The sequence below is a fragment of the Larus michahellis genome, chromosome 3, assembly GCF_964199755.1.
Source record: "Larus michahellis chromosome 3, bLarMic1.1, whole genome shotgun sequence".
In the NCBI taxonomy this organism is placed as follows: domain Eukaryota; kingdom Metazoa; phylum Chordata; class Aves; order Charadriiformes; family Laridae; genus Larus; species Larus michahellis.
Window position 1 is genome coordinate 114,686,875 of NC_133898.1, and position 26,790 is coordinate 114,713,664.

Consider the following 26,790-nt stretch of genomic DNA (forward strand, 5'->3'; position numbering starts at 1 on the left):
GAAGGCCTCGGTTGAGCAAACACTTTATTAAATATAGTATGATCTACTATTTTCAAGAATATGACTGACTTTGGTAAGAATTTTCTTCGCTTGTACTTTAATGCTTGAATGAATTGAGAGGTCTCTGACCTGGACTAGGTGAAACAAAAGGTAAACCTCTTTCCAAAGAAGTCCTCTGTCCAATGGAAGGATTGCTTTCTGTTTAAATTGTTGATTACATTTTTCTTGCATGGGGGTAAATCCTGTAACAGGAAAACCTGTGGATGAGAACGCAAGAATCAAAATGGTACATAGAAATTTAATTCCACTTCACTGTTTAACTTTCTTCTATAGATGTGCTTTCTCCAGCACCACCGCCTCCAGTGGCAAAGACGGCCAGCATTATAGAAGCTTTGAACCAGCAATCTAAACAGCAACCAGCTCCTCCACAAACTAAGCCAACCCCACCACCACTGCCCCCACAACCTCCTAGTAGAATCTCTCAAAGAAAACCTATCCCTGGGTAACTAACGTAATTTTGGTATTTAATATACTTCATAATTATTAGTAACTTTTTGATTTTATGGTATATAACATGCAAGTCATCTATAAAGCATGCATACTTTTGCCAATGATGTATTCTAGAGTATGTGAATGAACAGAAGACAGACACTAAAGAGCAGATTACAACGTTTCCCACAGTAAAAACAAGATAACTTAGTGATTTAAGATTGTATGACTTGACTTGCAGAATATTTACAGAATGCTTAATGGTGATGGAAAAAAGAAGACACAAAGAATCATAAAATCATAGAATGTGTTGGGTTGGAAGGGACCTTTAAAGGTCATCTAGTCCAACCCCCCTGCAGTAAGCAGGGACTTCTTTAACTAGATGAGATTGCTCAGAGCCTCATCCAGCCTGGCCTTGAATGTCTCCAGGTATGGGGCCTCCACCACCTCTCTGGGCAACCTGTTCCAGTGTCTCACCACCCAAGTGGGATAATCCACTTCTAATTCTCATATAATAACAAAAAAGAGATAATGGGATCTTATGTGTGATTGTGCCATTTTTTGCTCACATGCTTTGCGTAGGTTCAGTTCCATTCAGTATTTTCATTCCTGGCAGGAGTTAGAGAGACCTGGAACAGAAAGTATAATCTTTAAATTTGCAGGAAACAAAGTTAGGAGTGTACAAGTGTACTGGAAAACAGGATTATATCCAAAGCAGCCTTAAGAAACTGGAGTGGTAGTCAAGGGAGAAGAGGGGTGTCTTTCAGTAAGCAACACGTAGTACTTAAGGACAACTAACTACAAAAATGAATCATGGAGAACAGCAGAGTATGGTTAAACAAAAGTCCTTCAGAGAAGATTCTGCAAGGACATAGTGAATCATACATGAAAGTAAGTCAGACGACTCATGTTGTTGTGGAAAAGTCAAAGAGAAATAGTATTGTTTGATTATAGCCTGCAAATTATATGAATTAATCTTTCCAATTGACTCAACATCAGTAATGCCTCAGCTCTGGACTACTGTGTTCAGTTTTGGGTACTGCAGTAAAATAAAGATAGAAAATAGTGAGGCAGAAACTCGGGGAGATCAATAAGGTAATGAGAAGTGTAGAAAATATGAGAAAAGTTTGGAAGAAATAAGATTCTCTTATATTTTTTTTAAAAAAGAAATTGTAGTATGAGTACACGTCTGCAAATCTGTACAGTGTTGGATTATGCCATTCCTTTATACATCTCATGATGGCTCTAAAAAAGAAGACTTTTGTTTAAGTTGTTGCAAGAATAATTTAATTAGACACTAGGGAAAGCCTCGCAAAAGTAAGCATAGGGATACACCGTAGTAACTTGTCTGGGAAGTTTTTGGATTCTCTGACGCTGAAAATTTGGCAGAGTACAGCCTGTGCAAACTTAGGTAGTTACAAGATACAGGGACATGTATGTGTGTGTGTGAAATAAGTAATATACATGGCTGATCTTTTGTGAATGGAAGAGGTAAACAACCTTTGATCTTTGAGCTCCTTTTCTAGTCCCCTGATTGAATGTACCCTACAAAATAAAAGGGGGAAACAATTGCTGAAGCTTGCTATAATGTACAGGCTAATATGGATACATAATTTTAATGAAGAATTTTAAAATATCAGTGAAAGGAACTTCAGAACTTAGGAAAAGAAAATCTGCTCTACACTGGTCTAAATTGCAGTAATTGATCCTATATTATTATTATTCTGCCTAATATTTTTAAATTAAGTGCAACTTATGATTGGTGTAATCAAAAATACAGAAGCAAAGTAGTATTTTAAAAGCAAAATAGGTGTCACTGGAATATATGGAAGACATGAAAAGAATTTTATAGTTTGGAAAATACTCTGTGTTGTTAAGATTCAAGTTCTTGTTTGTTTCTTAAATGGATGAATTTCTAACTTTCTGCACAGGACTGAGAAGTCATCTGGCTTAACTAACAAAGGGCAGTCCAGAGGACTTGGGTCTCTACAGCAAACTGGTAATTGTGCTTTAGAGATTTAATTTATTGTAATTAAGCTATCATTATAACAGCCTACGGAAAGTGTTGGGTTCTTTTATTTATTTACCTTGCACATTTAAATACAGTCATTACCAGCATTCTTCTTGTTTCTCTCCTTGGTTGTGTAGGCCTTGATGCCTCAAGCTTTTCAGCATGAACAGAGTTATGGGCCAATTAATGTAAATAACAGGACCATGTAATAAGAAATAGAGTCACAGAATGGTTGAGGTTGAGGGGGACCTCCACAGGTCATCTGGCCCAACCTCTCTGCTAAACAGGGCCAACTGCCCAGGATGGTTTCCAGATGGCTTTTGAGTATCTCCAAGGATGGAGACTCCACAGCCTCCCTGGGCAACCTGTGCCAGTGCCTGGTCCACCCACACAGTAACAAAGTGTTTCCTGATGTTCATGTGGCACCTCTTGTGTTTCAGTTTGTGCCCGCTGCCTCTGGTTCTGCTTTCCAGATGGGTGGCCACCGGCATATGTTGGTGCATGGGCTTGTTTGTGTCCGGGTGCAGGACTTTGCACTTCCTTGCTCCAGATTTTCCCCTGGTCTCTGGGACCTGGGATTCCTGAAGATGGGTCTTCTAGCAAAGGCTGACGCAAAGAAGGCATTCGGTACCTTAGCCTTTTCCATGCCCTGCGTAACCAGATCCCCCATCTCATTGAGCAATGGGCCCATGTTTTCCCTAATTTTCTTTTTGTTACCTCTGTATTTACACAAGCTCTTCTTATTGTCTTTGGCATCCCTTGCCAGATTCCATTCCAGTTGAGCTTTAGCTTTCCTGACCTCACCTAAACCCCACTCAAAGGATGCATTATGAAAACTTTAGTTAGTTTTCTCTCTTGTTTGCATGTGTCATAAACAACGTAACACATTACACATTTTAGAGTAGAAAAATGTGTTTCTAGTTTGAAAATCTAAAACATATATTGTGTCACTTTTAATTAAATTTCAAATTGATATTGCTCTTTTCATGCTAATGAACAGAGTTCATTATTCAGAGTTCATTATTGATTCTGCTCTTTTAATTGTTCAAAGTAACTACTACTTTGGGACATAACAATAATGTTGTCTCAATAAAATGTCCAAAGTAAAGTTTGTGTGGATTCTGTGTTGGTTGTAGTGCAATTTCTCCTACCCAGTTTCCCCTTCCACTATGTATATTATATTCATTGGTTCTTACTGTGATTCTTTTTTATTTCTCCTTGGCATACCCAAGGGGAATTTGCTAATGACTATCTGCCATCTGTGTCAGGAGTCTCCTGTGAAGGATACAGCATCTTGATAATGATGGTCTTTACTAGGAAAAAAGGGTTCTGAAAGCATACAGTCTGTAGTGAACAAATGGGGAAATGGGATATTTGGTTCTGCTCTCATCTATTTTATAGGCTTTTTTCTCTTTTAGCATATTAAAGGTCTTAGGTTTGGGAAAAGAGGCCTTTTTTTTTTTTTTTTTTTTGTAAGGAAAAAGATAGAAAAAATTCTGTTCAGTTATTTAGAAAGAACCATTAAAAATGAAATACTCCTGGGATATAAAATTATCTGTATCCTTTAAAGAATAATTAATTTGGTTTCAATTTGTATCATCACTCTTAGTTTTTTTTTTTAAAGCATGCCTAAAATTTACTTGTTTTACTTACCTTAACAGCAGGAGAGTCGTCTTCTGTATGTGAAATTCCAGTAACACAAACTGGTTCTACAGCAAATACTTTGGCACAGATCCAGCCACCAGCACCAATGCCAAGGAAATCACAAATAGTAAGTAGACAATCTGGGTTTTGATTTTATTAAATCTTCCGTTTTCTATCAAACACACTTGTTGACATGAATAGTGTATCCTGTTACAGAGAAAGTGTGAGAATTTTGAAAAATACAAAGCTTGTATCCTGTGTTAAATACGTGTATGACTTGTACTAATTATTTATGAAAACTTTGCTTTTCTTGCATTTCCTATATGATAGTATGTGATTTTAAATTAAAAAAAAAACAACCAAACAAGAAAAACCAAAGAGAAACCAAAGAAAAGCAGCATGAATTCTTTGCTTGTGTCCAAATGTGACTGATGTAGGATGTGTGGTTTGACTTATTGAAGGTAGGTAAGCTTCATAAGTGAGTCACTTGTAGGTGAGCTTGGTGAGTGAGTCACTTGTAGATCATATGTAACTTCATTCTTAAACTTCAATGAAGTACACAATAAGGGAGCTTTTGGGCTTTCTTTTATAATGGAAGTAGATATATTCATACTTGTTCACATAGGTAGATCAAATGGCTTCAGACAAGACTAGTAGGAGTCAAGCTCAAAACAAAAGAAATTGGTTCTTTGTGCAGCTGGTTCTCTTTGCATCTCTTTGTCATGCTTTCACTGGTTGACAGGAGAGGAATCTCTTGGTAAATACACAGAAAACATCTGACTTGAGACATCCCCAGCCAGAAGGTGGGTGAAAGGGAAGGCTGGAAGTATTGTATATTCTTCTTCTCCACCCTCCCCCAGCCTTACAGATGCTGGATTTAGATGGACTTTAGACTCAAGATGGACTCTTGACCTGATTGTGTGGCCATTTAATACTCCTACTTATTTATAATCTAGGAACAGTGAATGGTAACACACAGTGTCAATGCCTGTATTCTTATACTGGTGGAGGTAAAGGGATGTATTTCCAGGTGTCAGTTGAGCTGTTACATTATGTGTAGTTCAGCTAGGTCTTTGGTCCTTGCTCCAATTTCATGTTGCTCTCTTGTGCGATAGACATAAACATCCATATGTGTGAGCATGACGGTATTTCTCTGCAGTAAGCAAATCACAATATAGAGAGTCTATACTTTCCAAGATGCTGTATGTGACTGGGCTAGTCACATACGTTCTGTGTATGAGCATGGTTCAGTAGGTAAATAATAAACTGAGAGGCAGGAGTTGTGCTGTTCCTGGCTCTGCAATTGTCTTATTGATGGGCTGTAGCGAAAAGGCCTGCCTTCTTCATCCCTCTGTCTCTCTCCCTTCATCCGTTTTTCCTTACCCTTGTCTGCTGAAATAGTAAGTCTCCAGGACAGACGGCCGCGTGTTTGTGTGTGTAGCCTTGCACATTTGTCTTGAGCTGTTAGAGTTCCTATTAGCTGTTTCTCATCTGATAATGCTGAAAAGCCACAGAGACATCTGGAGTTCATCTGCGTTAGTTGGGAGTATAAAATCTGTTTTCTTGCCTCCCCCACTCTTGTTCAACCAATTTACTGTCTGTCTTACATCAAAATAACATTCATGTTTTAAGCCACAATAAAATTAAATGGTCTGATTAATGTAAAATGTAATATCTATCCCTTTTGCTTATGTGCACCAAGGGACTTGCCATATTTACTTTGTGAAGCTGTTGGACCCTGACCACAATTTCTGCAGTGTGTTCTGGGATTCAGGTGTGAACGCTGGCTGCATCCTTTTAACACATCCGTTGGCTCGGAAACAGCTCCTTACCAAGCTTTCTGGATAAATTAAAGTCATAGTAGTTCTCTATCTTGTTCTTTTTTGTTTTATGGGACAAATTGCTTTAGTCATGAGTGAGTGGGATGTCCTGGCTAGTTTCTAGGATCAGTCAGTGTCTCCACTGTTTAATATTAATTGCACATCTTATGAAGAACAAATCTGACTCTCCAGATGTCTCCAGGGCTTCAGTAGGATGAATTTCGTGAGACTGAGAAAATCAGCTGGATGATTTTCTTCTGTCATAGGACAGAGAAGTAAGGGAAACCTGGCTCAGGGAGTGTGTGCTAGTTAAGGTGCTTTAGCTAAATCAATCTAGCTAAAGCATCTTAGCTGAGATTTAGTCAAGGGCCCCTCAGTTAAAGAGCTTTAGCTAGATCAATCTAGCTAAAGAACTTTGACTAAATCGCTGCATTTATACTCCAGCCTTTTTTTGCTAAGTCTTTACCCTGCTAGAGAATCCAGAGGCCAGCACAGATTTAGGAAATGATTGCAGAAGTGCTCCTTGAGTAAAGGGAAAGAAAAAAAAAAAAAAGCAAAAAAGCGGTCTAGTTGTACATGCACACATAGCCAGTGACTTGTCTCCTATACATTGCATTTGCCCAATAGCCTATTTTTCAGATGAAAATTCCTGATGCCTTTTTTTTTTTTTTCCTTTCCCCCCCAATGTATATTTTAGATTTTTGAAACCATATTGTAGATACGTGGGAAACTTTCCTGGAAGATTTTAGTCTTCTGGGAATGGGACCTCTTTTAATTTCTTTGCCTTCTAAAGAACGAGAAACACCTGTAATTACTGCATTTTGAAGTTAGTAATTGTGAAGCTTTTCCCTCTTGACCTTAAAGGTAGTTGTGGTTCTAACTGTAACTTGACTGAGCATCTGGCAAAATTGGTGTGAAGCGGTGCAAGGCTGCCCGCTCACAGGGGTGTGCCCCGCAGACAGAGCCTAAGGGTATGCCTGCTCTGGGCAGGTCGGGGTTTTGTACTAAAATGCAAATGGATGCTTACAGAGGAGCATAACGATCGTGATCGTGCTGTCTCCCTCCTTCCCCACCCACATCCCCCTTTTTCTGCATGGTGCTCAGCCCTAACAAAATGGCACACGAAGAGGCTTTTGGGCAGCAGAGAAGAGCGTTTTGCTGGTGGAGAGAAGTAGACTTGTGAATGGAGTCTCTTCTCTCCTTACAAGCTTCCTCTTCCACAGCTGACCTAACTAGAGAGTGGGATCAGTCCCTGGGGGACTCCAGAATGATGATGAGACCTTCTTTTCCTCATCCAATCTGGAGCCTCTGTCCCAAACACCCACTGCATTAACAGACATCTCTTGATCTAAGTGGCACTTACAGCTCTGCTCTGGCATCTTAGAGTAGAAAGGAGAGATTTTTGCTGGCTATGGCTGGGCAAACTGGGGAGAAGCGTGAACTCAAGGTAGAAAGCTTATGCTCTGCCTCCAGGTCCTGTGCCTCTCCACTCCTTGCGTGGAAACACTATGTAGGTAGCATTATTGATGGTCTGCAACAGAGAGTGAGGAAGCTGAAAATAAATACAGCAGCAGGTGGGGTTGCACTGGGAGAGGTGTGAGATTAGAATGGTGAATACTGCGATACCAGAGCAAAACAATTCTGGCATCACTTCAAATAGAACTCAAGTAGGATTGGAGTCCCACTGCAACATCGGAATATTGCAACTCCTTGCTAAACTTTCCTATTGTAGGAGTTGATATGCTACTTCTGTGGCTTGCAGTCCTCAAAGCACTACGGAGAGGCAGAGGAGGTTTCAGAGCGTTTGTACACCGCTGAAATGGGTTCAGCAGATTAAGAAGGGGTGTTTTGGCAGGTGGCTTGGGCCTCTTTCCGATAATGCTGCTGCTGCTGTTACACTTGCTGCGTAGCACTTGATCTCGATCACCCCATCTTCTGAATAAAATCGTAATTGCTGCAACATTGTAGAGCTCCAAAGACAAGTCTGGATGAGCCAAAATGGAAGATTGCTAAGGGAAACCTGGCCCACATTGGTGGCACAGTGGTTGTGAAAGGCTTTGGATGCTGGTAAATTCAGCTGGAAGCATGAGCACCCAGCATAAATGATGCAGCTGAACTCTAACCTATGAAAAATAACAGTTGGAAGCAGTTCTGAAGCTTTCTTTAGATCAAATCCAAGTCTATTCTGTCTTTTCCACGCTGTATTATTAACATTCACTTATTTTTATATTTCAGTCAAAAACTAAACCCAAGAGAGTAAAAGCAATTTACAACTGTGTAGCAGATAACCCAGATGAGCTAACTTTTTCAGAGGGAGATATTATTGTAGTTGATGGTGAAGAAGATCAGGAGTGGTGGGTGAGTATTTTGCATTTTCCATCAACACACTTTGAAAGAAATAAATGAAATCTAGAGGCTGACAACTGACTTCAGAAGATCCCCTGTTGGGTTTCCAAATAACAGGAAAAGTTTCATCTCATGGAAACCTGATTCCAGAAATTTCTTTTGTTCAAAAGCCAAACTTCAGATAAATTTTTGTGTGTTCTCATTAAAAAAAAAAAAAAATCTTAGTAGTAGGGTTCACAGTGTACAGGGGACACGGTTTGTGTGATTGAGGAAATTCTTGGGAGATGTCAGCAGTTTAAGAATCTGCTACTGTTTCATCTTCCTTGAAGATGCTGTGTGGTGGGCTTCAGAAGACAGCTTTGTGTTGTCCTAATTCTTCAGCTGACTTAGATTAAGAAATGATCTGTTTGAGCTGGGAAACCATCTCAACTATTTATACCCCGGAGCCTCATCAGCCAAAGCAAAGTCTTGGGAAATTGTTCTGCATTAAAACACTTGCCTTACTCTGTTAGCTAGAGAAGAATAGAACATCAGATTGCATCTAAATTGACAATGGTGCTGTATAAACACAAACAGATTCACGTAAAACCCAGAACTGTTGAAGCTTGATCCATCCTTGTACTTTGCAGTGGTTGTTAAGAGGCGGAAGCAGAAGCAACTTAACAGAGGCAGAATATGGGCTGCCAGGCATTGCAGAATGCACGGAAATGATGTAGCAGTGGCGCTGCATCAAGAGGTGTTACTTTCAAAGAACTGGATAAAACAGAATTTGACCAAAAATGTCTGTAGCTGAATAACAAACCTTACAAACAAAATACCTCGTAGGACTGAATTATCTGATAATGTTTCCCGTTCGCAAAAGAGAAAGACCACCACTGCAGAAAAGACGTAGGGAGAGGCTTGTGCTCCTACAGGCAGGAAGGTCACTGGTGTTCATTTTGGTGATTCTGAAATGCCCTTTTGAGATTAACTTGACAAATATCTGGACTCTTTCAGATTGGCCATATTGATGGAGATCCCAGTCGGAAAGGAGCTTTCCCTGTATCATTTGTGCACTTTATTGTTGATTAAATTGCTACTGATAAGTGGAGACATTTCTCATTTCCAGCGGTCACAGAAATCAGTTTTGCTTTATTTCATTTCATCTGCAGACACCTTGCCAGAGCACTGCCCGAGTCCTAGGTACTGTAGCTTACTTTTTTATTGCCATTGTTCTGATTTGGGGACTTTTAAAACCTTTTTTCTATGTGAAAACTTCTCATGAGCAGTTTACACTTTTTTAAAAAAAACACAACTCTTCATGTATTTTTCAAGGTGAACTGAAAAGCTTTAACGATCAAAATCCATATAAGTGTGTGAACATCACAACATTATGAACGTTCTTTTCAATCAATTCACTGTAATTTCATTCTCCCTTTTGTAACGTGGCAATACCACGGTTCAGTGTTGCTTCCCCAGTCAAAGAAATCGTGTGCATCTGACAGGGCAGTGAATTTATTCAATTCTTGATACCATTTGAAGTGTTGGAACCAAAACACGCAAGCTGCTGCGTAGTTCTAAACTGGGCTCGTTCAGCATCTTGCCATACTGGCTGTCATCCAGGATGTCAACTATTACAAAAGGAACAATTTTAATCGGGTGTCTTTGGCCAGGTAAAAGTGGAAAAAGTATTTCAGTTTACCACAGAAGAAACTTCTTTCTTTCAGAATGGATGTAGATATTTGCTTAAAGTTATCTGAAATCTGTGTTAGCTGTTGAACTTCCTAGTTCTAATTTTGTGAGCTTGAGACTGTTTCATTTTTCTATGCTGCACGTGTGTAGAACCTGTTTTTTGAATGTTCTTTATGTATGTTACATCCATTTTGGTCATTTAATGTGACTACTGCTGGTTAACGAAACTATGGCAATATTAACGAGTTACTACATTAACTCAAGGATATGAAAACTGCACTTCCTGAAATGTACTTAACTATGATGATGGATTGCAGAGCATTTCTTACGCTTGTCTCATGATAGTGTTTAGACTTTATTTTTAAATTCTTGAACTTTCTTAAATCATCCAGCAATGTGTTCACAGAGAGAACATATTTGGTGGAACACTTAGATAATTATCCTTGGTCAATAAGGTATCTGACACCTCACAAGTACACTACGTTATGTTCTGGTTTATACAATCTGTGTGCCACTACCTTGCAAACAATGGTAAGTTTGCTAACTCACTCTGTATTTATATAATATACCCACATATATGGTAGCTACACTGTTGTTAAATTTGTTTTCCTAATTTGTGAACAAAGGCTAGGCCGTGGATGGTTCCCAGTTGGTTGATGGAATACAAAACACCAATATGACATCTGACGTCGTTTCGATGTTTGTATATTGTGAAATTGTACCAGTTTTTGCTTATGCTACAGGAGAACAACTGATGGCATAGGATAAGAAAAATCAATGTCTAGGTCACATTGGCTTTGATCACGTTTTGTGAATATTGTATCTCTGGATTTATCAAGAGAACTTTGAATTTCTGACAAATGGTGTTTGAATTGGCCATTTCATACTGAATGGAATGGAAAATAGGCCACCACCATGTACGCTTATTTGGAGAAAAATCACATTGCATTAGTGCTGGAAGAGCAACACTGATCTTACCTTGTATCGCCTTTCCTCAATGGTACAGTGGGTCGACAGCCTCTCCAATGGGTGGGTACAGCCAAGAATACGCCTAACTTTCATTTCCTAGATGCTGTTGCTGCAGTAAAAATGGGGAACAAACTGGAATGTTTCAAGATATTTTTGTTGCAAGTTGAAGCAAATTAGTCTGTATTTTCGAAGTTCCCAGTAAAGCTAATAGAGTAATAGTTTAGCACTACAGTTTTATTCACTTACTGATATGTTCAGTTTGCGACACTATTTTGTATGTTTCTATCCCTGATAGAGTCTAGAGAGTAAATGGGCATATTATTTTGCACAGATCTCCTAATGTACAGTATTTTTAACACAGAATCTTATAGTGTATGTAACAACTCGTAAAGTTAAACAATGATGCAAACTTTCCTCGAGTTCTGCTAGAAGAGGAATACGCTTCAAAATGTCACAACCTCGTTCACTGGTTACTTAAAAACTAGGAAACTTGTAGAATACAACTCAATAGCACTAACAGTGCAGACAGACACAATCTCGAGGACCAATGAAGAGCAGCTAAGCAAAATTTATCCCTAGATTTTCCATGTTTCTCAAAGTTTGCTCCTCTGCTAGAGGAAAAAGAAATTCTAGAGCCTGTAGATATCTATTTATAATATAAAATTAAGAATTTTAAGTCCAAAATTTTGGCATATTTCATACAACTTTTCAAATCTGATTAAAGTAATGATTCAAAAGAACCTGTTAATAGACAGACTATTAGGTTGCTGTGTTAACTGTTTAAAAAGGAGCAAGTGACACTTAAAAATGCAGCTTAGAATGCTATGAGATGTATAATATTCAATTCAGTTGTTTTTATTTTGTTTAGTTGCAGAGCAACTGTATATATTGTATAACCTAAAATCAGCTCTTATTTTCAATGTCCTGGATGCAGTGATTTATAATTAGAGCATGATTAATAAATTTTACTCTTGTTAACCAGTCAAATGTCTGGAAAAAATAAAACTACTTTTAAAATCACTTTGGCTACTTCTCTTCTGTTACTCTGCATTGCTTAGGCAATATTCTTCTTTTCAGTGTGTTAAATGAGAAATACAAACAAGTAGCACTTGAGCAAAAAAAGGTACATCTTTTGGATTTTTAGTTGAATGTAGAAACGGTGTAGACAGCACACCTAAGATTACATTAGAGGTGTAACGCACCAAATGACTACCTATTATCACTTTGCTCTTGTTTTGTTCTAATATCTGTATTAAGCAGAACCGAAGTCTATATTAACAAATTGTTTTTCAGACGAAGATAGAAGGAAGTGTCAGTTTTATTTTACATTTCTACAATATTGACATTAACATAGAAAACACGATTTAGGAAAAAAAAAATCATGTTAAATATAAAATTCTGTATTGTCCTGGAAACTGAAGATGGAATAATTTCTTCAAGTCATGTTTGGGGAATGACAAAGTACCATGTGCAAGGCCGCGTGGCTCCTCTTTGTCCAGCCAGTCTTTCCTAGGTTTGTGGGTAGCTACACAGCCAGTCCGTGGTGTCACAAAGGAGCCCCATTTCCTCCTCATACACAAAGGCCGCTTGTACTACATCACCACATGCTGCTGAAGGAAAATCAGGACTTCTCTGACATTAAAACTGAATCAAAGGCTGTAGATAACACTTTGCAAATAGCTTGTGCTTGTTCCTAAAAAAAAAAAAACAAACCCAAGCACACACATTAACTTTCTGAAGAACTCCTAAATGTCTCAAAACTCACTTAAAGCAAAATGTGACCTTTATCATTCTTTTGGCGGAGACATGCAAAATGGAGTAGCACAAGTGAGATTTAATTTGATTTCTGTGGTCTGCAATGACGTGTGGGAAGCTGTTTTAAATAAGCTCTTTTGAAACAAGTCAGAGTTGTTAGCTTTCATCATAGCAGGACACTAGCATTCAGAAAGTCAGTTCATGTGTTCCCCCAGCGCTGCTAAGGGTGTGTGTCGTATCATAGTATCTTAAGAGGAGATCACTTCCCTTGCTTATAAATATGAATGCATGCTCTATTATCAGACTCGTTACTCAGTCCCTCCCTGCTCTGTCTGATTTTAAAGAGATTTTTGTCTTTGAAAATACAGAGGATTGTCCTTAGCAGCTATGACAGCACTCTTCAGATTGCAGAGTTTTCTCAGGCGTGTACATTCATTGGCAATTTTAGGGAATGTAGGTATTTCTCCTCAAAGCTGATCAAATGCAGTCAGCAGGGCTTTTCTCCCCCCCTCAGCCAGGGCATATTTATACTCTTCTTTTAATTGAGCAATCTCCCTTCTGCCAAAAAGTCTTCACAAGGGCTTTGGGTTTTAGAATCTCCCTTTACAATTGAAATACTGATACCTAAATTAAATACTGTAAACATAAACTCTTACCAAACTATTGCACTGATATACCCAGAGGCTGCATTCTTCAGAGGCTGCATCTGTTGTCTTCAAAGCCAGTAAACTTCTTCCTGCTCCCAGACCATCATCATAGCAGACCATCCGTACAATTAAATAGAGAGCATGCCTATGTAACACATCCTGAAACCATGCGGCAAATAAAAGTTACTCTGGAACAGCGTAACAGCCATTTCAGTTTTCCACCTGTTTTGATCCTTTCTTTTACTAAAGAATACTTCAGATTTATTTACAGAAGTGTATTCCTTGGTAAAATTATAATTTTTTTAATTGAGAGTTTAGTCAAGATTAAAAAAAAAATAAGTGGAGGTTTAACACAATTTTTACTTTAATTTTTGCTTCTACTTTAGAATTGCATTCATATGTGGACTATATGTATTCCTGTCCATCCTATGGAAGCGCACATTCATTTCCCACCTATCCTCACTCGCCTGCTGTGAGTATGATAGGTGATACACTCTGTCCCTCTGGCACAGGGGTAACTTAAAACGACTTTTTAGTTTTCCAGTATTTTTCCAGACAAGGCCCTGCCTCCGTTCCGGGAAGGGTAAACACCACAAACTGTTCACAGAAGAGGGTATGGGCAAGGTTAGTTGCTTCAGGGTGGAGGGTAGCCATGTGGATATAGCCAGGCCACTTGTGGCCTGAGCCACAGCATGGGTCCTGACTCTTGCAGAGATCTAGTCTGGGAGACATCTACTCTCCACCACAGTTGCAGGCTTCCACCATCGACCCAACAGTTCTGACCTTAGCCATTTCAAAAAGGGATTGGTTGATGTTGTCCAGTACCAGGTATCTGCAGACCTACCCTACACAGAGCCTTTCTTCTCAAGCGATCCTCCCCAACTGGCAATATACACCTGCTTTTTTCCAGTCATACCACCTCTAGGGTCTTACGACTTCAGGACAGCTCTTCTTCTGTGTTCATGGCATTAAACACCTTGTCCCTGTCAGTAGCTGAAGGGTCTAAAGAAACATCCACTTCGATACAGAAGCTGTAAAAATGGACAGTGAGCTTGATGCCTGCTATGAAACCGTTGAGAGAGCGCCTCTAGCAAAGTTCCTAAAATCACCTTGCTGAAAAACGTCTCCATCCCTGACATTGCCTCAGCAATCACAATTATTCATATCGTACCGAACACAGCTGGAGCCAACAGGGAACCTACTGGATCAACCCTCCAGTCTCTGTATGAAAGATGCCAAGATTCACCTCCAAATTACTTGCAACTTCTTAGACTTACTTGCTTGCAACTTGCTACAGCGCTAATGTGCATGTGGATTATCACTAAAAGAGGGAGGACAGAATAAAGTTCACAGTCCCCCTGTAAATTCATTTCCTCCCCTCCTTCCAGTATTTGGCTACGAGGGGATTCTGCGGTTGAGAGAGAAATGAGATGGCAGATGGACAAACTGTGCCATACGTGTATGTAGGTATATATAATGTACAAACAGACTCAAATGGAACGTGAAGAAGGCCAAAGCCTCAGTGTGACTTCTATAAATACTTCACCTTCAGTTTCTAGTGGTTGCATCCACAAACAATGGAAATATGTCAGTGAATTACGTATCTGCAAATATTTCAGCCACTAATTAAATAATTTCTCAAATGTTGGCTGAAATCCATGAGGAAAAATTTTCTATTTTGACCTTCAGTCAATTTTTTTTTTTGGTATCTGAAATAAATACTTGCCTATTACCTGCAAAGGTACCTACAAATCACAGAACTCTCACTTCTCCCCTGAAGTCTTAAAAGACTGAATTCTTTGTATGAATGCAGAGAAAACCTTTCCATTTTGGAACTCTATGAAAGAGTTAGGTGGGCTAACACACTAAAGGACAAATTACATGTCAACAGTGACACAGATGCAAAAAGCCAGAATCCGGGAAACGGAATGCAATGCAATAAAACGCCAGTGCAAGCCAGCTTAATCACAGAAGGCTTTATCAGCTTGTGCGTGCTTTTGCTTTCAGCTTGAAGACAGAAGAATGATGGATAAAAGTCTTAAAATTACCTATTTGACCTTTATCAAAGTACAAAATAATTTAAATAATAGCATAACCTATGTTCTTAATGAGAACTAAGAATTTAGGAGGACAGGAAAACCAGAACCCAAAACAATTCAAAGTTTGAGTATCAACTACTACACTTCTTCCCAGGCATTAGAAACAAGTGTTTTATTTACTGAAGGGACCAAAGGAAACTTTCTGGCTCTCTTCAGAGTATTCAGCTATTGAGCAACGCTATTCACCGTCCTCATACTTGAGGCTTTTATGAACAGGCATTGCGGGGTTGTTGACGGGTCACAACTTCATAAGGCCAAGTATTTATGGTATCTGGGGCTCTGAGGGCAACCAGAAGGAAACCACATGGCTGCAATACAAAGCTATACAAAGGCAACTGGAGGGCCCTAGGGAAGAGACCGGATTTTTATTTTTAGCAAAAAAGCTACTTTAAGTGCGCTAAAGGAAAATAAACTACACGTAGGAAATGATGCAAACAAAAAATAGGCTTGATCAATAAAGTGAAATCATGAGGCTTTAATGCTGGAGTGAACTCACACTCCTAGATTAGGAGTGCAAAGCTGGAACTTCAAAGAGGAAGACAACTCGGGTACTCTTGAAAAACACATCCTTTTTTTTTTCCTCTCCACAATAACATAAACAGGAATTGCACTACTAGCTCAGGCTGAGGAACCTATGGTCTTGACCACCAGAGTCATGCTACTTTTCCACGTGAGAGGATGGCAGGACAGCCATGTGGAAAGGAAGATATGCCCAAAGAGCATAAAGGCTTGCTTGCCTTTTGTCTGGTGCTCTGTCTCAAAAGGAATGGATTTTTGTCATAAATCCAACCAGAGAGCTTTTTTTAGTTTTTTGTTTGTTTTGCTTAAAGCCAGAAGTGACATTTTGGTGACACAGATCATCTATCAGAGAAACAAATGAAAGCACTTTTCAACTCTCACCAAAAAGAGAGTTACTTGTGAATCACTTACATACTGATCAGATGTTGAAACTTTAATGCCGTATTTGGAAACTCCCATAATAAACTCCTCTTCACCTGGAACAAAAGGTAACTTTCCATCTTGCTTTGGAGGGAAACAAACAAAAGCCTTTAGTGCAGACAGAAGAACATGAACAACTGAGATACATACTAGAAAATGTGTTAATGTGTACTTCAGTCCACTGGATCAGCAATATCACTAACCCTGCTCACATCTGTGGAGCCTGCCTGCCGCTCTTGCACTCATCCAGTCCCTTAACTTGATGTGAAATATGTTCAGGGGAGGTTTAGGCTGGACATTAGGAAGCATTTCTTTACCAAGAGGGTGGTCAAACACTGGAACAGGCTTCCTAGAGAGGTGGTCGATGCCCCAAGCCTGTCAGTTTTTGAGAGGCATTTGGACAATGCCCTTAATAACACACATTAACTTCTGGTCAACCCTGAAGTGGTCAGGCATTTGGACTAGACGATTGCTGTATGTCCCTTCCAACGGAAATATTTCTTTTTTATTCTATTCACTACATGATTCCAGAAAGGAATTTATCATCTCAGGGGGGAGTGGTCAGATCAGATGGGCTGAAAAACAATGCATGCCCTGTCATGCTGCGCTGACCCTGGATGATCAATGGTCCACACTGGCAGCAATTTTGTTATTTGGCTGTAAAAATAGTTTTAGCATACATTCAGATACTTGAAATGTCGAGTTGCTGTAAGATAAACACATTCCGTGCTTTTAAAGATACAAACAATCAGCTACCTAATGAGAACCACCAGTTACAGCTTTTAGTACAAAAATAAGTAGAAGCAACCACAGTTTGGCAAGGATGAGCCAAATATTATTCAGGTTCTTTGGTCACAGGTTCGTAAGTGACTGTAAGCAGAAACTTGACTTTTTCCTCTATAGGAAAACTTCTACGCTACTGAGGAAACCTGGAGGAGATATTCTTTCACAGATACTAATGCTAACAGTGATGAAGACAATATAACAACTTTCAGTTGGGATACTCGGTCAGTAATGACTCACTAAAAGGGCCTTTGCTCTGAGTCTGCTTCTCAGAACGGCCTTTTCAGTGCATCTTCTCCAGTTACTCGGTAAGATGGAATTGAGTGTGACAGCTTTTAAGATTCATACCGAAGTATTTTTTGAAGTAAGCTGCTTTATTCTAGGAAGTCTAAAATTTACAGAGAAAGGTCAGATCATGTGATAATATGAAATAAATACACCTAAACTTAAAACGTTCTGATGTTGTTGGTATTGTCTTTTGTAACCCACTTACCTGTGCAACATCTATGTAATTTATCAAGTCCAATGGCCCTTCAAGGTTTTTGCTCTCATTATACTTCAGTTTTTCAATGGCACCAACATATTTAACTCTGAATTCTGCACACGTATCAGAATTACTATTGCTTTGTCCTGCAACAGAATAAAACAAAGCATTTCTGAAGAATTCCAGAACAGTAATGCTATTCTAATTGCTGTCAATGGGGCTAACTTACTAAATTCCGTAATTTTTGCAGACCTTCATTAAACACTTAACTGTACCACAGTATATTAACTCCTCTCTTTAACGAACTGTCCTGGGTTGATTCAGAACAGCCCTTGGTGAAGTCAAGAGTTTCACATGAATCCATGATACAGCATTGTTGATACAAATTCAAATTTGGAATTTACAACCTTAAATCAGAAAACACAGAAAAGCTGGTTCTACTTTTATATATATATTTTTTTTTTTTAAAATGAACTGCTTGGTCTAACAGTGATGCGCTGTGATATGGTGAGCAAAACCAAGTAAAATCAAATCTTATTTCTATTATTTCAGTGCAAATGTAAACTTCTAAAAGCAGGAAATATAGCTTCCAAAAAGTTATACAAGATTTATGCTGTGTAACAGACTGGTAACACAAATAAGTTTTTCTTAATTAGACACTTTACTTTGAAAACTGTGACTGAATCCTAGATGAATCCTTAATAATACTTTAGAGGCCTAGAGCTATGCATGCATTAGGCAACAAGCTAACAGATTCACCCACAATTATTAAAAATACATATGTTAACCTTTTACATTTTCTGCTTTTTTATACAGACACACATAAAGTTAACCCCGCTCTATACATACCTCCTCGAACTCTGATTACGTACCTGAACTTTTCGTGGAGTCTGTATCTAGACTAGCCACAGTACTAGACCTGGAAAGTCCTCCAAGACTGGAGTCTACAGACTAAGAAAAAAAAAATAGTATCATCAGAAAGTTACTGAGAACATATTAACAGTTCATTTTGAGATGCCCTGCCTCAACCCTTTTTTTTTTTTTTAAATAAACTAGTGTTTACGTTCTAATTACTTAAGCAGCACTGCAAAATGTGGAAAAAAAAACCCAACACCTATTTCTTTCCTGAAGTTATCTTTCTGCCTCAATGTAGATTAGACTGACATAAATTCTGCAGCAACCCTTGAGAAGTCCACAAATCTTTTGAAAGGAGGAGGAAATAAAAGAAAAAGAGAAAATGAACCTTAAAGTTATGTCCAGACTTTTCTGGTACTGCATCTTAACTTGAAGAAATTGACAACTACACGCTTGTCACCAATGCTTGAAATAACATAGCAGTGCAAGGGAAGTGAAATGGCACCTTGGAAAATCCAGAACATTCAACTGATCATTCCAAAACCTATCAGACAAAATGGACACATTATTCAAAATGAAGAATACTTTTCAGAGATACTGAGTAACCAACTAGTACTGAAGAATAAACTCATTCTTGGTACCTGGCACTAGGCACCTTCTTAAAGACAATACTTGTCACTACAGAACAAACGTATTACTCTTTCCTCCAAACCATAGTATTGTGCTGCCAGGAGCTCTTGCGTTTGTGCGCTTCACTATGGAAGCAATCGAGCATTCATCTCAGAATACAAGGGCTTTATAGTGGATAGGGGTTTTTTTAACTCTCGTAACATAATCTGAGGAATAGTAGAAGTAGGAAGTTCTCCTTGTGGAACATGGCATTTTATGGAAATCACATCCTACCATCAGTGCAAGAAAACCGCTTAACGCTCAACTTGTAACAAATGAAAGGGCTTCCACAAAGAATACACCAAATTCAGCTTACCTTGCTTTTAGTACTGATTTCACTGCTTTGTGAGCTGCTGCTGCTGTGTCGCTTTTTCCCTTTTCTAAACATTTTGTCATAATTGGTTCAAGGAAAATCTTCTGGGTAGGAAAAATAAAAACGGTAGTTGTCATATCATCAAGGGAATTGACGTTTCTAGCAAACACCACAATGACTGTATCCAAAATGGACAAAAACTGGAAAATAGTAAGCTACTGAATCGGAGAATGGAAGCAGAAATGTTCCTCTGGTGCTCTTCATGTGTGACTGGGGAAAGTCCCTCAAGCTCTCTGCTAAAACTTCCTTCTTCCGATTCATAAAAAAAATGTTCCTACCTAGTTTACAGACTATTGCAAAGGCCAATTTCTAATGCATATAATGATATAGATTTAGAAACAAGACAAAATTTTAAAATTTTTATTCCCACTTAAAAGCATGAGATTTTTTTTATTTGTAACTACAATCTAAGTGCCCTACAACAGTGCATCCAATGCAAATCCTGCTCCAAAGATTATGCTCCCATTAAAAACAAAAAACCTACTTCTAAAGAACTACCGATTGTAATACTTCTTGGAGCAGCCATTATTACTTAATATGTTCCTGAAAATTAAAGCAAGAAGCACGTTACATTTACTGCCTCAGAGCTGAGTTACTGGGAGTTCTGAGAGTATTCCAGAAGCATTTTTCCTGTATCTGCCCTACTACTGCAATTGCTTCACCTAGCATTCAGCCAGACAGTGTCAAGAAGAGATGGCTCCCAGTCAGGGGGTGCTCAAACCGTGCTTCCCAGCTTCAGAGAAGAATATTTTAATTACAAAGATTCAGAAGTTTTGAGCAGGTGGAAGAAATAGGACAAAGGAGGAAGGCAGCCTATTGAAGACAGCTCACTCTGCAGCAAATCCTGGAAGATGCACAAGAAAGAGCTCAGATCTGTGATGCAGTGCGGCATTACAGTCCCCAGGCTGCTGCTGTGTTTGACATTAAGCGAATGCTTGGTCCCCGGCAGACCAAAAACCACCTTCAGCGACAAGCGGTGCAGCGAGGCATGGCGGTACCCAGCACACCCACCTGCCCGGGGCTCCTGCCAGCCACCAGCATGGACCTGGCCGCCCCTCCTTCAGAGCAGCGGCTAGAAGACAGGCAAAATTCCCGGTTCTGCCGGTAGTCTCTGAGGAAGGCACAGCTTACGCTACTTTACAAAATTTTTTAATACATTAGATGATTAAGGAGCTCTTAGCAGCTCCTTGCTTAGCACACTGCGTTTTCTGCGGTACATCTTTTCCACTAGGGATGCGGGAACGACCGAGCCCTGCCCGACTCCAGGCTCTGCGGCGGGGAGGAGCCGGGCAAGGCAGCACTGCACCCGCGCCTACCTGTTCTTCCCTTCTAGCCCCAAACGACAACCTGATAAAGGAAAAAACACTAAAACCGCTTCCCACTGAGAGGTGAGAGGCAGGCTGCCTGGTGCCCGCCGCCGGGGGACGGCAGGGCCGCGGCCCCTGTCACGGCAGGCAGCGCCGAGCGGCGTTTTGGCGCTGAGGGCCCCTCTACAGCCCCCACCCCCGCCCCAGGGTCGCTTCCCCTCAGCCCCTTCCCCACGGGCCCGCTGCCGGGATCCCCGCAGCCGGACGAGAACCCCAAACCCCACTCCCCGCCGCCGGCCGGCCCCCCGCCTCACCTCAGCCCGCTGCCCGCACGCTCCCTTCCGCTTCCGTCGCGCATGCGGAGCCACCCGGAAGCGGAAGGGGGAAGACGGGCGAGCGGGGCCGGGGGGAGGACGGCGGTGCCGGTGGCCGCCGGGACTCACCCCTACCATGTCGGCCAAGCGGAAAGCCGAGGCCCTGATCCCGGCGGAGGAGAGCGATCAGCTGCTCATCCGCCCCCTGTGAGCGGCCGGGGCGGGCGCGACGGGGGGAGCCGGGCGCTGGGCCCGAGGAGGGTTGTCGGGCCCGAGGGGGTTTCGGGCCTGGGGGGGTGTATCGGGGAGGCGCCGGCGCCGGGGCCAGGGCAGCCGGGCCAGGCCGCGGTTCGGAGGCCCGTCCCGCGGGGCTGTGGTGGGTGTGTGTCGCCATCGCGACAGGCGAGGCGGGATCGTTCCCCGGGTGGAACGTTGTCCCGGGCTTTGAAATCCCGGGATGCCGCTTTCCCCCCACTCCTGGTTTTTCGTTGCGGGCAGGCTGCAGTCGCCGGGAGAGCTGTCATGCGCGGCTGGAAGGACTGCCTCCTTTCCTTATGCGATGTTGCAGTGCTGTCCGAGCTAAAAACCTCATTTTTTGCCCTTTTGCATTTCGACAGCATCGTGGGTTTTGTAGTGTTTTAAGTTGTGGTTTGTTGTTTTGGTTTTGTTTTTTTTTTTTCCTCTGGTAAAGATGTCAATGCAATTTGGAGGTGTTTCTGGTAGCATCACAAGGGTTGTCTTCTGGACAACTTGAGGATGCTACTGCAAAGCTTATTCAGCCCAAGGTAATTTGTTATTTAAGTGAACTTTCCATTCATTATACATCTCAATACTTTGAGAGCCCAGTGTGCAGGCATGCTATAAAAATCATAAGAGACCAAAATAATTTCCCCAAATATTCTTTTTATTTCTGCTGCATTAAATAGGGTCATTTCCATCGAGATAAGTAGAACTGTTCAGTTACTTTAAATATCTGAGCTTAAAAGGACTGTGCAGTTGTTATTTCTACATAGAAAAAGAATCCCACTAATGGCATCCAATGAACAGTTACATCTCTACAATGTGCATTGTTGTAATTTTGGTGACTTTGCTATCCTTTACAGAGGTGCTGGCCAAGAAGTAGGAAGGTCATGCATTATTCTGGAGTTTAAAGGAAGAAAAATAATGGTAATTATTGCATAAATATATATGTACGCCCTCTCATTATGGTACTTCAGATTACAAAAAGATGTTATAAGTTAACTTCAGCCTCCACACTGAAGTCAGCCACTGTGCTAGATAAGGCACGTTTTGTAGCTTTCTGGAACAATATTGCATATATGACAGTAGGCATTACAGATGCTGTCCTGTAAAATAAATCCATATCCCCAAATAGAATATATGTGTTTTAAGTGTAGATTCTAAAATTTACACATAGTAGGTTTCAGTGGAACCTAAGGCTAATGTTTACCTACAGTTATGTGTAAACAGTCACGTGTAAGCACATACATGTTCTCTTTCCCTTTTCCAGCTGTCTTCTCAGGTGGTAGCTGAAATAACTTGCATACACTGGTTATGTATATTCAGGTATTGTTGAAGTGTGAATGAAGGCTTGCAAAGATACAAAATTGTAAACAAAGACTGTGATCTTTTGAAAGGTGGTCAGTTTTCCAGTGGAGATAAGTCATCTGGACAGAAGCCCAAGATGTGAAATCCAATGCTAAAAAGCAGTGTTTAAGGAAAAAATACTTTTTTTTTGCATGATGCTAAAAGTTATCAGTCACTAGTAACTACGTTTTAGACCAAAATGGAAGAGGTGTTTTTATGTGTTCTGTTAGAAGCTTTAACTTCATTTTTCAGCTTGATTGTGGAATCCATCCTGGACTGGAAGGAATGGATGCTCTTCCTTACATTGATTTGATAGATCCTGCTGAGATTGATCTCCTTCTAATTAGTCAGTAAGTTGCACCTAAAAGAACAAATATACTGAGGTCATGGTCTGAGCTGTGTTCACTTGTACGTTATTAAGAGAGGCTGAAAATGGATGTTCCATTGATGTAGTGGCGTGGCAAAATTTTAGTTTCCAGCTTTCTTTAAATTAAGGATGTTCAGTCACTGTTGACATGACAACTCTCCTCTGAGCTTGCTGTGATGTCTTTTTTATAACCTGGCCTGCTTTAACACTGTTTTGACAGCTTCTAGAATGAGTTTTCTGCATAAAGACTGCTGAAAAGTATTGCTTGTGGTTTTTGCTCTATTGGCTTTGAATGAAAATGTTCTCAGAGACTTACACAATCTTTGAATGTGGTTTAAATATTGCTTAGTGACTGAGAGGCAAGGAGAGCCATTTCTAAATTATTTAAACAGTCTGTATGAAATCCTGAGTTTTTGTGTTATGTCTTTGTTCTACCTATATTTCAAAAGTACTTCCTTCAGATAGGTCAAAGTAGAAATATGGCCAAATAATTTTATTTTGGTAGTTCGTGTTTTAACCCATGGTGTCCAAAGTGCGAACTTAGGATCACATTTGATAACTTTCTTGTATCCTTGACATTTATTGTGTTCCTGGTTACTGTTGTTATTCTCCCTCTAAAGGTATATGTAAATGACAAGAACGTTAATTCTGAAATTATACGGGCAAAACCTTTGCGATAATTGGAAAGTTTCCTGTATTACTCTTATCTTTTCTTGGTTGCATTTGTAGTCACTAGACTAGACCAGAATATAGACCAACGTAGTTAACAGGGAGGTTGCAAATTCTATTTCTGGATTTTCATGGTGCTATCTATGTTAATCCAGTGAATTATATGATATATATTGTATATTAGTGTTGTGTAATGTTAATGTATTAATTGGATTTGTGTGTCTGTTTTAAGTTTCCATTTAGATCACTGTGGGGCTTTGCCATGGTTTTTGCAGAAAACAAGTTTTAAAGGAAGGACGTTCATGACTCATGCCACAAAAGCTATTTACAGATGGCTTCTTTCAGACTATGTCAAAGTCAGGTAAGCCGACCTGTGGTTTTTCTCTTCAACTCCTGAATTATTTCACCTACATATCCAATAGGAAATTGAAAATGAAGCCAACAAAGGTGGCTGGAAGAACCTGGATGTTGCTACAAGTAGCAACATTATAACCAGGTTAGAAGTAATGAGTCATCTTACTGCCTCATGGATAATATGTCTCAAATAATTTCCTATCAATAAAACAAACAAACAAACAAATCTTTCCTTCTTTCTTTTCATTCTTTTCATTTTCCTTATTTGGACCTGTACTAGTATCCTTCTTTTTCCTCCCCATCTGTTTCTCTTAAGACACTCTTTTGTTCTCATGCTTTTTAATGTCTATTTTCTCTTAAGCTTCATGTAAGTAATGAATTTTAAGCCCCTAAATATACAAATCAATTTTCAGGACAAGGTTGTATCAAATATTAAATATACAAAGAGCGCTCTATTACTTACATGTTGTTGGGATTTTTCTCTTTTTTTATTTTTTTTTTTCCTCCCTTTTTTTTTTCCTTCTGTTACATGCCTTGACACATCTTTTCTATGTGAATGCAGTGGTCTTGAGCATATCTCAACTCAGCAGGTTCTAGCTTGGGGCAGAAACCTGATAAACAGTCTTCTTTTAACTTGTTTGTTCTGGGCTGATGGGAAAAGTGTGGTTTAGTTTGGTTTTTGAGGGCTGTTATGAGCTAAGTGGCAGATCTCTGTCCAGGGCTGGGAATCTACTGGTACTTTTAGACAAATACAGAGCAGCTCCTGAAATGAAAAAAACTATTCTAGCACGACCTTTCAAAAGAAAGATGCTCTAGCTCTGCTTAGGTCAACTGCATTAGAGTACCTGGGCTTGATTTCTAACATAGGAGACGTAGCATTACTGAGTGGAATTTTACTGTCAGCGGGGAAAAATCCAGAAAGAGTTTTTTCCAACTGTAATATGATCTAAGATGTTAAGATGAGCTGATATTTAGCCATTTCACTTATATCCAGTAATATATCAGCGGATGACATGCTATACACAGAAACAGACCTTGAAGAAAGCATGGACAAGATTGAGACCATCAACTTCCATGAAGTGAAAGAGGTGGCAGGAATCAAATTCTGGTGTTACCACGCAGGCCACGTTCTGGGAGCAGCCATGTTTATGATTGAAATAGCTGGTGTGAAGGTATTTTCTTTTTATTATAAAGTTGAAAGCAAGCCTGAATCCTAACTTAGTCATTAATTATTTATTATTGTCCATTAAGACCCACCACTGTGGCTGGATCTGTCAAATAGACTTGGAGTCAAGTCAAGGTGGGAGGCCTTGACTTAAAGCATATATTTTCTCATTAATTAGAACTAGCAAGTGACACATATATTGAACCAGGTAGGATGTTTGGATTTTATAGCAGTGAGTTATGACTCAGGCTTGGAACCATTAAATATAGAATCATAGAATCTTCATGGTTGGAAAGGACCTTTGAGATCATCGAGTCCAACCATACACACACACAAAAAAAAACCCAACCAAAAAAACCCAACCAAACAAAAGAACCCACCAACCAACCAACCTACAATCTTTGCCGCTAGAGCATGCCCTGAAGTGCCACATCTAGACGTTTCTTAAACACCTCTAGGGATGGTGACTCGGCCACCTCCCTGGGCAGGCTGTTCCAGTGCCTGACCACTCTTTCAGTAAAGGAATTCTTCCTAATATCTAATCTAAAGCTCCCCTGGCACAACTTCAGACCATTTCCTCTGGTCCTGTCATTATTCACCTGGGAGAAGAGGCCAACACCCACCTCTCTCCAACCTCCTTTCAGGCAGTTGTAGAGGGCAATGAGGTCTCCCCTCAGCCTCCTCTTCTCCAAGGTAAACATGCCCAGCTCCCTCAGCCTCTCCTCATGTGACCTGGTCTCCAGACCCCTCACCAGCCTGGTAGCTCTCCTCTGGACACGCTCCAGCACTTCAATGTCCCTCTTGTACAGAGGGGCCCAGAACTGAACACAGCACTCGAGGTGAGGCCTCACCAGTGCCAAGTACAGAGGCACCATCACTTCCCTGCTCCTGCTGGCCACGCTATTCCTGATACAAGCCAGGATGCTGTTGGCCTTCTTGGCCACCTGGGCACACTGCTGGCTCATGTTAAGCTGGTCGTCCACCAGCGCCCCCAGGTCCTTTTCTGCTGGGCAGAAAATATGTAGTTTTCCTTGCTGGTCCACTCAGAGGTTGCTGGTAGCTGAGGCAGTCTTGTGGAAGCTGCATATTAGTAAAATCTATAAACAGATGTTTGGTTTTGTAATTCTGATTTACCACGTCTGCCTGTCTGAGTGCTTAAATGGCATTTGTCAAAGTATGCGAGTTATATTTTTCTCATAATGCTCTTATGTGAAAGTACCTAAAGAAATAGGATTATTATTAATTTTAAACACAGATTAAATAAATCGATCATATAATCACAGGCAGTGCTGTGTCAAAACCAGATACTTGAAACTAATCTCATTAATTGGAGTTTAGTAGGATAATCGTGGCCCAAGAAAAGTTTCGTACAGCCTTGAAGAGGGAAGAGAGATGGAGGTCCTCAGGCGTGCCGTCTAGTAGGACTTTGTTCATGATTTATAATGATTAAGAATTTTTTAAAGTGTAAAAAAA

At 40.2% G+C, this 26,790-nt stretch overlaps 3 protein-coding genes across 16 annotated transcripts in view; 2 read left to right on the forward strand and 1 right to left on the reverse strand.

Annotated features, from left to right (window-relative positions):
• The window catches only part of ASAP2 (ArfGAP with SH3 domain, ankyrin repeat and PH domain 2), a 90,830-nt gene extending 81,302 nt beyond the window's left edge, over positions 1-9,528 (forward strand). For both annotated transcript variants that reach the window (XM_074581796.1, XM_074581797.1), the window contains 5 exons: positions 334-502; positions 2,421-2,488; positions 4,162-4,271; positions 8,200-8,322; positions 9,307-9,528. In XM_074581796.1, coding sequence (XP_074437897.1) covers positions 334-502; positions 2,421-2,488; positions 4,162-4,271; positions 8,200-8,322; positions 9,307-9,381 — 545 coding nt within the window. In that variant the 3' untranslated portion in view covers positions 9,382-9,528. The remainder of the gene's footprint in view (positions 1-333; positions 503-2,420; positions 2,489-4,161; positions 4,272-8,199; positions 8,323-9,306) is intronic.
• Positions 1-21,234, reverse strand: ITGB1BP1 (integrin subunit beta 1 binding protein 1). Of its 10 annotated transcripts, XR_012586345.1 has the most exons (10): positions 21,176-21,234; positions 19,498-19,598; positions 18,530-18,608; positions 17,667-17,803; positions 13,362-13,511; positions 12,416-12,643; positions 10,960-11,059; positions 4,154-4,351; positions 1,059-1,118; positions 1-257 (listed from the first exon to the last, which is right to left on the reverse strand). XR_012586345.1 is itself a non-coding variant. In XM_074581805.1 (7 exons), the coding sequence occupies exons 2-7, from the start codon at positions 19,567-19,569 to the stop codon at positions 12,572-12,574; spliced, it is 603 nt and encodes a 200-aa protein (XP_074437906.1). In that variant the 5' UTR covers positions 19,570-19,598; positions 21,176-21,233; the 3' UTR covers positions 11,759-12,571. The 10 variants fall into 10 exon arrangements, 9 of the variants coding, with proteins under 9 accessions (XP_074437906.1, XP_074437903.1, XP_074437910.1 ...); XM_074581805.1 differs by lacking the exons at positions 1-257; positions 1,059-1,118; positions 4,154-4,351; positions 10,960-11,059 and adding an exon at positions 16,382-16,474 and having other exon boundaries at positions 11,759-12,643; positions 21,176-21,233; XM_074581802.1 differs by lacking the exons at positions 1-257; positions 1,059-1,118; positions 4,154-4,351; positions 10,960-11,059 and adding an exon at positions 16,382-16,498 and having other exon boundaries at positions 12,251-12,643.
• CPSF3 (cleavage and polyadenylation specific factor 3) overlaps positions 21,196-26,790 on the forward strand; it is a 20,824-nt gene continuing 15,229 nt past the window's right edge. The window contains exons 1-5 of one of the 4 annotated variants that reach the window (XM_074581799.1): positions 21,224-21,382; positions 22,279-22,342; positions 23,015-23,112; positions 24,031-24,159; positions 25,147-25,324. In XM_074581799.1, coding sequence (XP_074437900.1) covers positions 21,312-21,382; positions 22,279-22,342; positions 23,015-23,112; positions 24,031-24,159; positions 25,147-25,324 — 540 coding nt within the window. In that variant the 5' untranslated portion in view covers positions 21,224-21,311. Of the gene's footprint in view, positions 21,383-22,278; positions 22,343-23,014; positions 23,113-24,030; positions 24,160-25,146; positions 25,325-26,790 lie in introns of all 4 variants that reach the window. The other 3 variants (XM_074581800.1, XM_074581798.1, XM_074581801.1) reach the window with 3 other exon arrangements.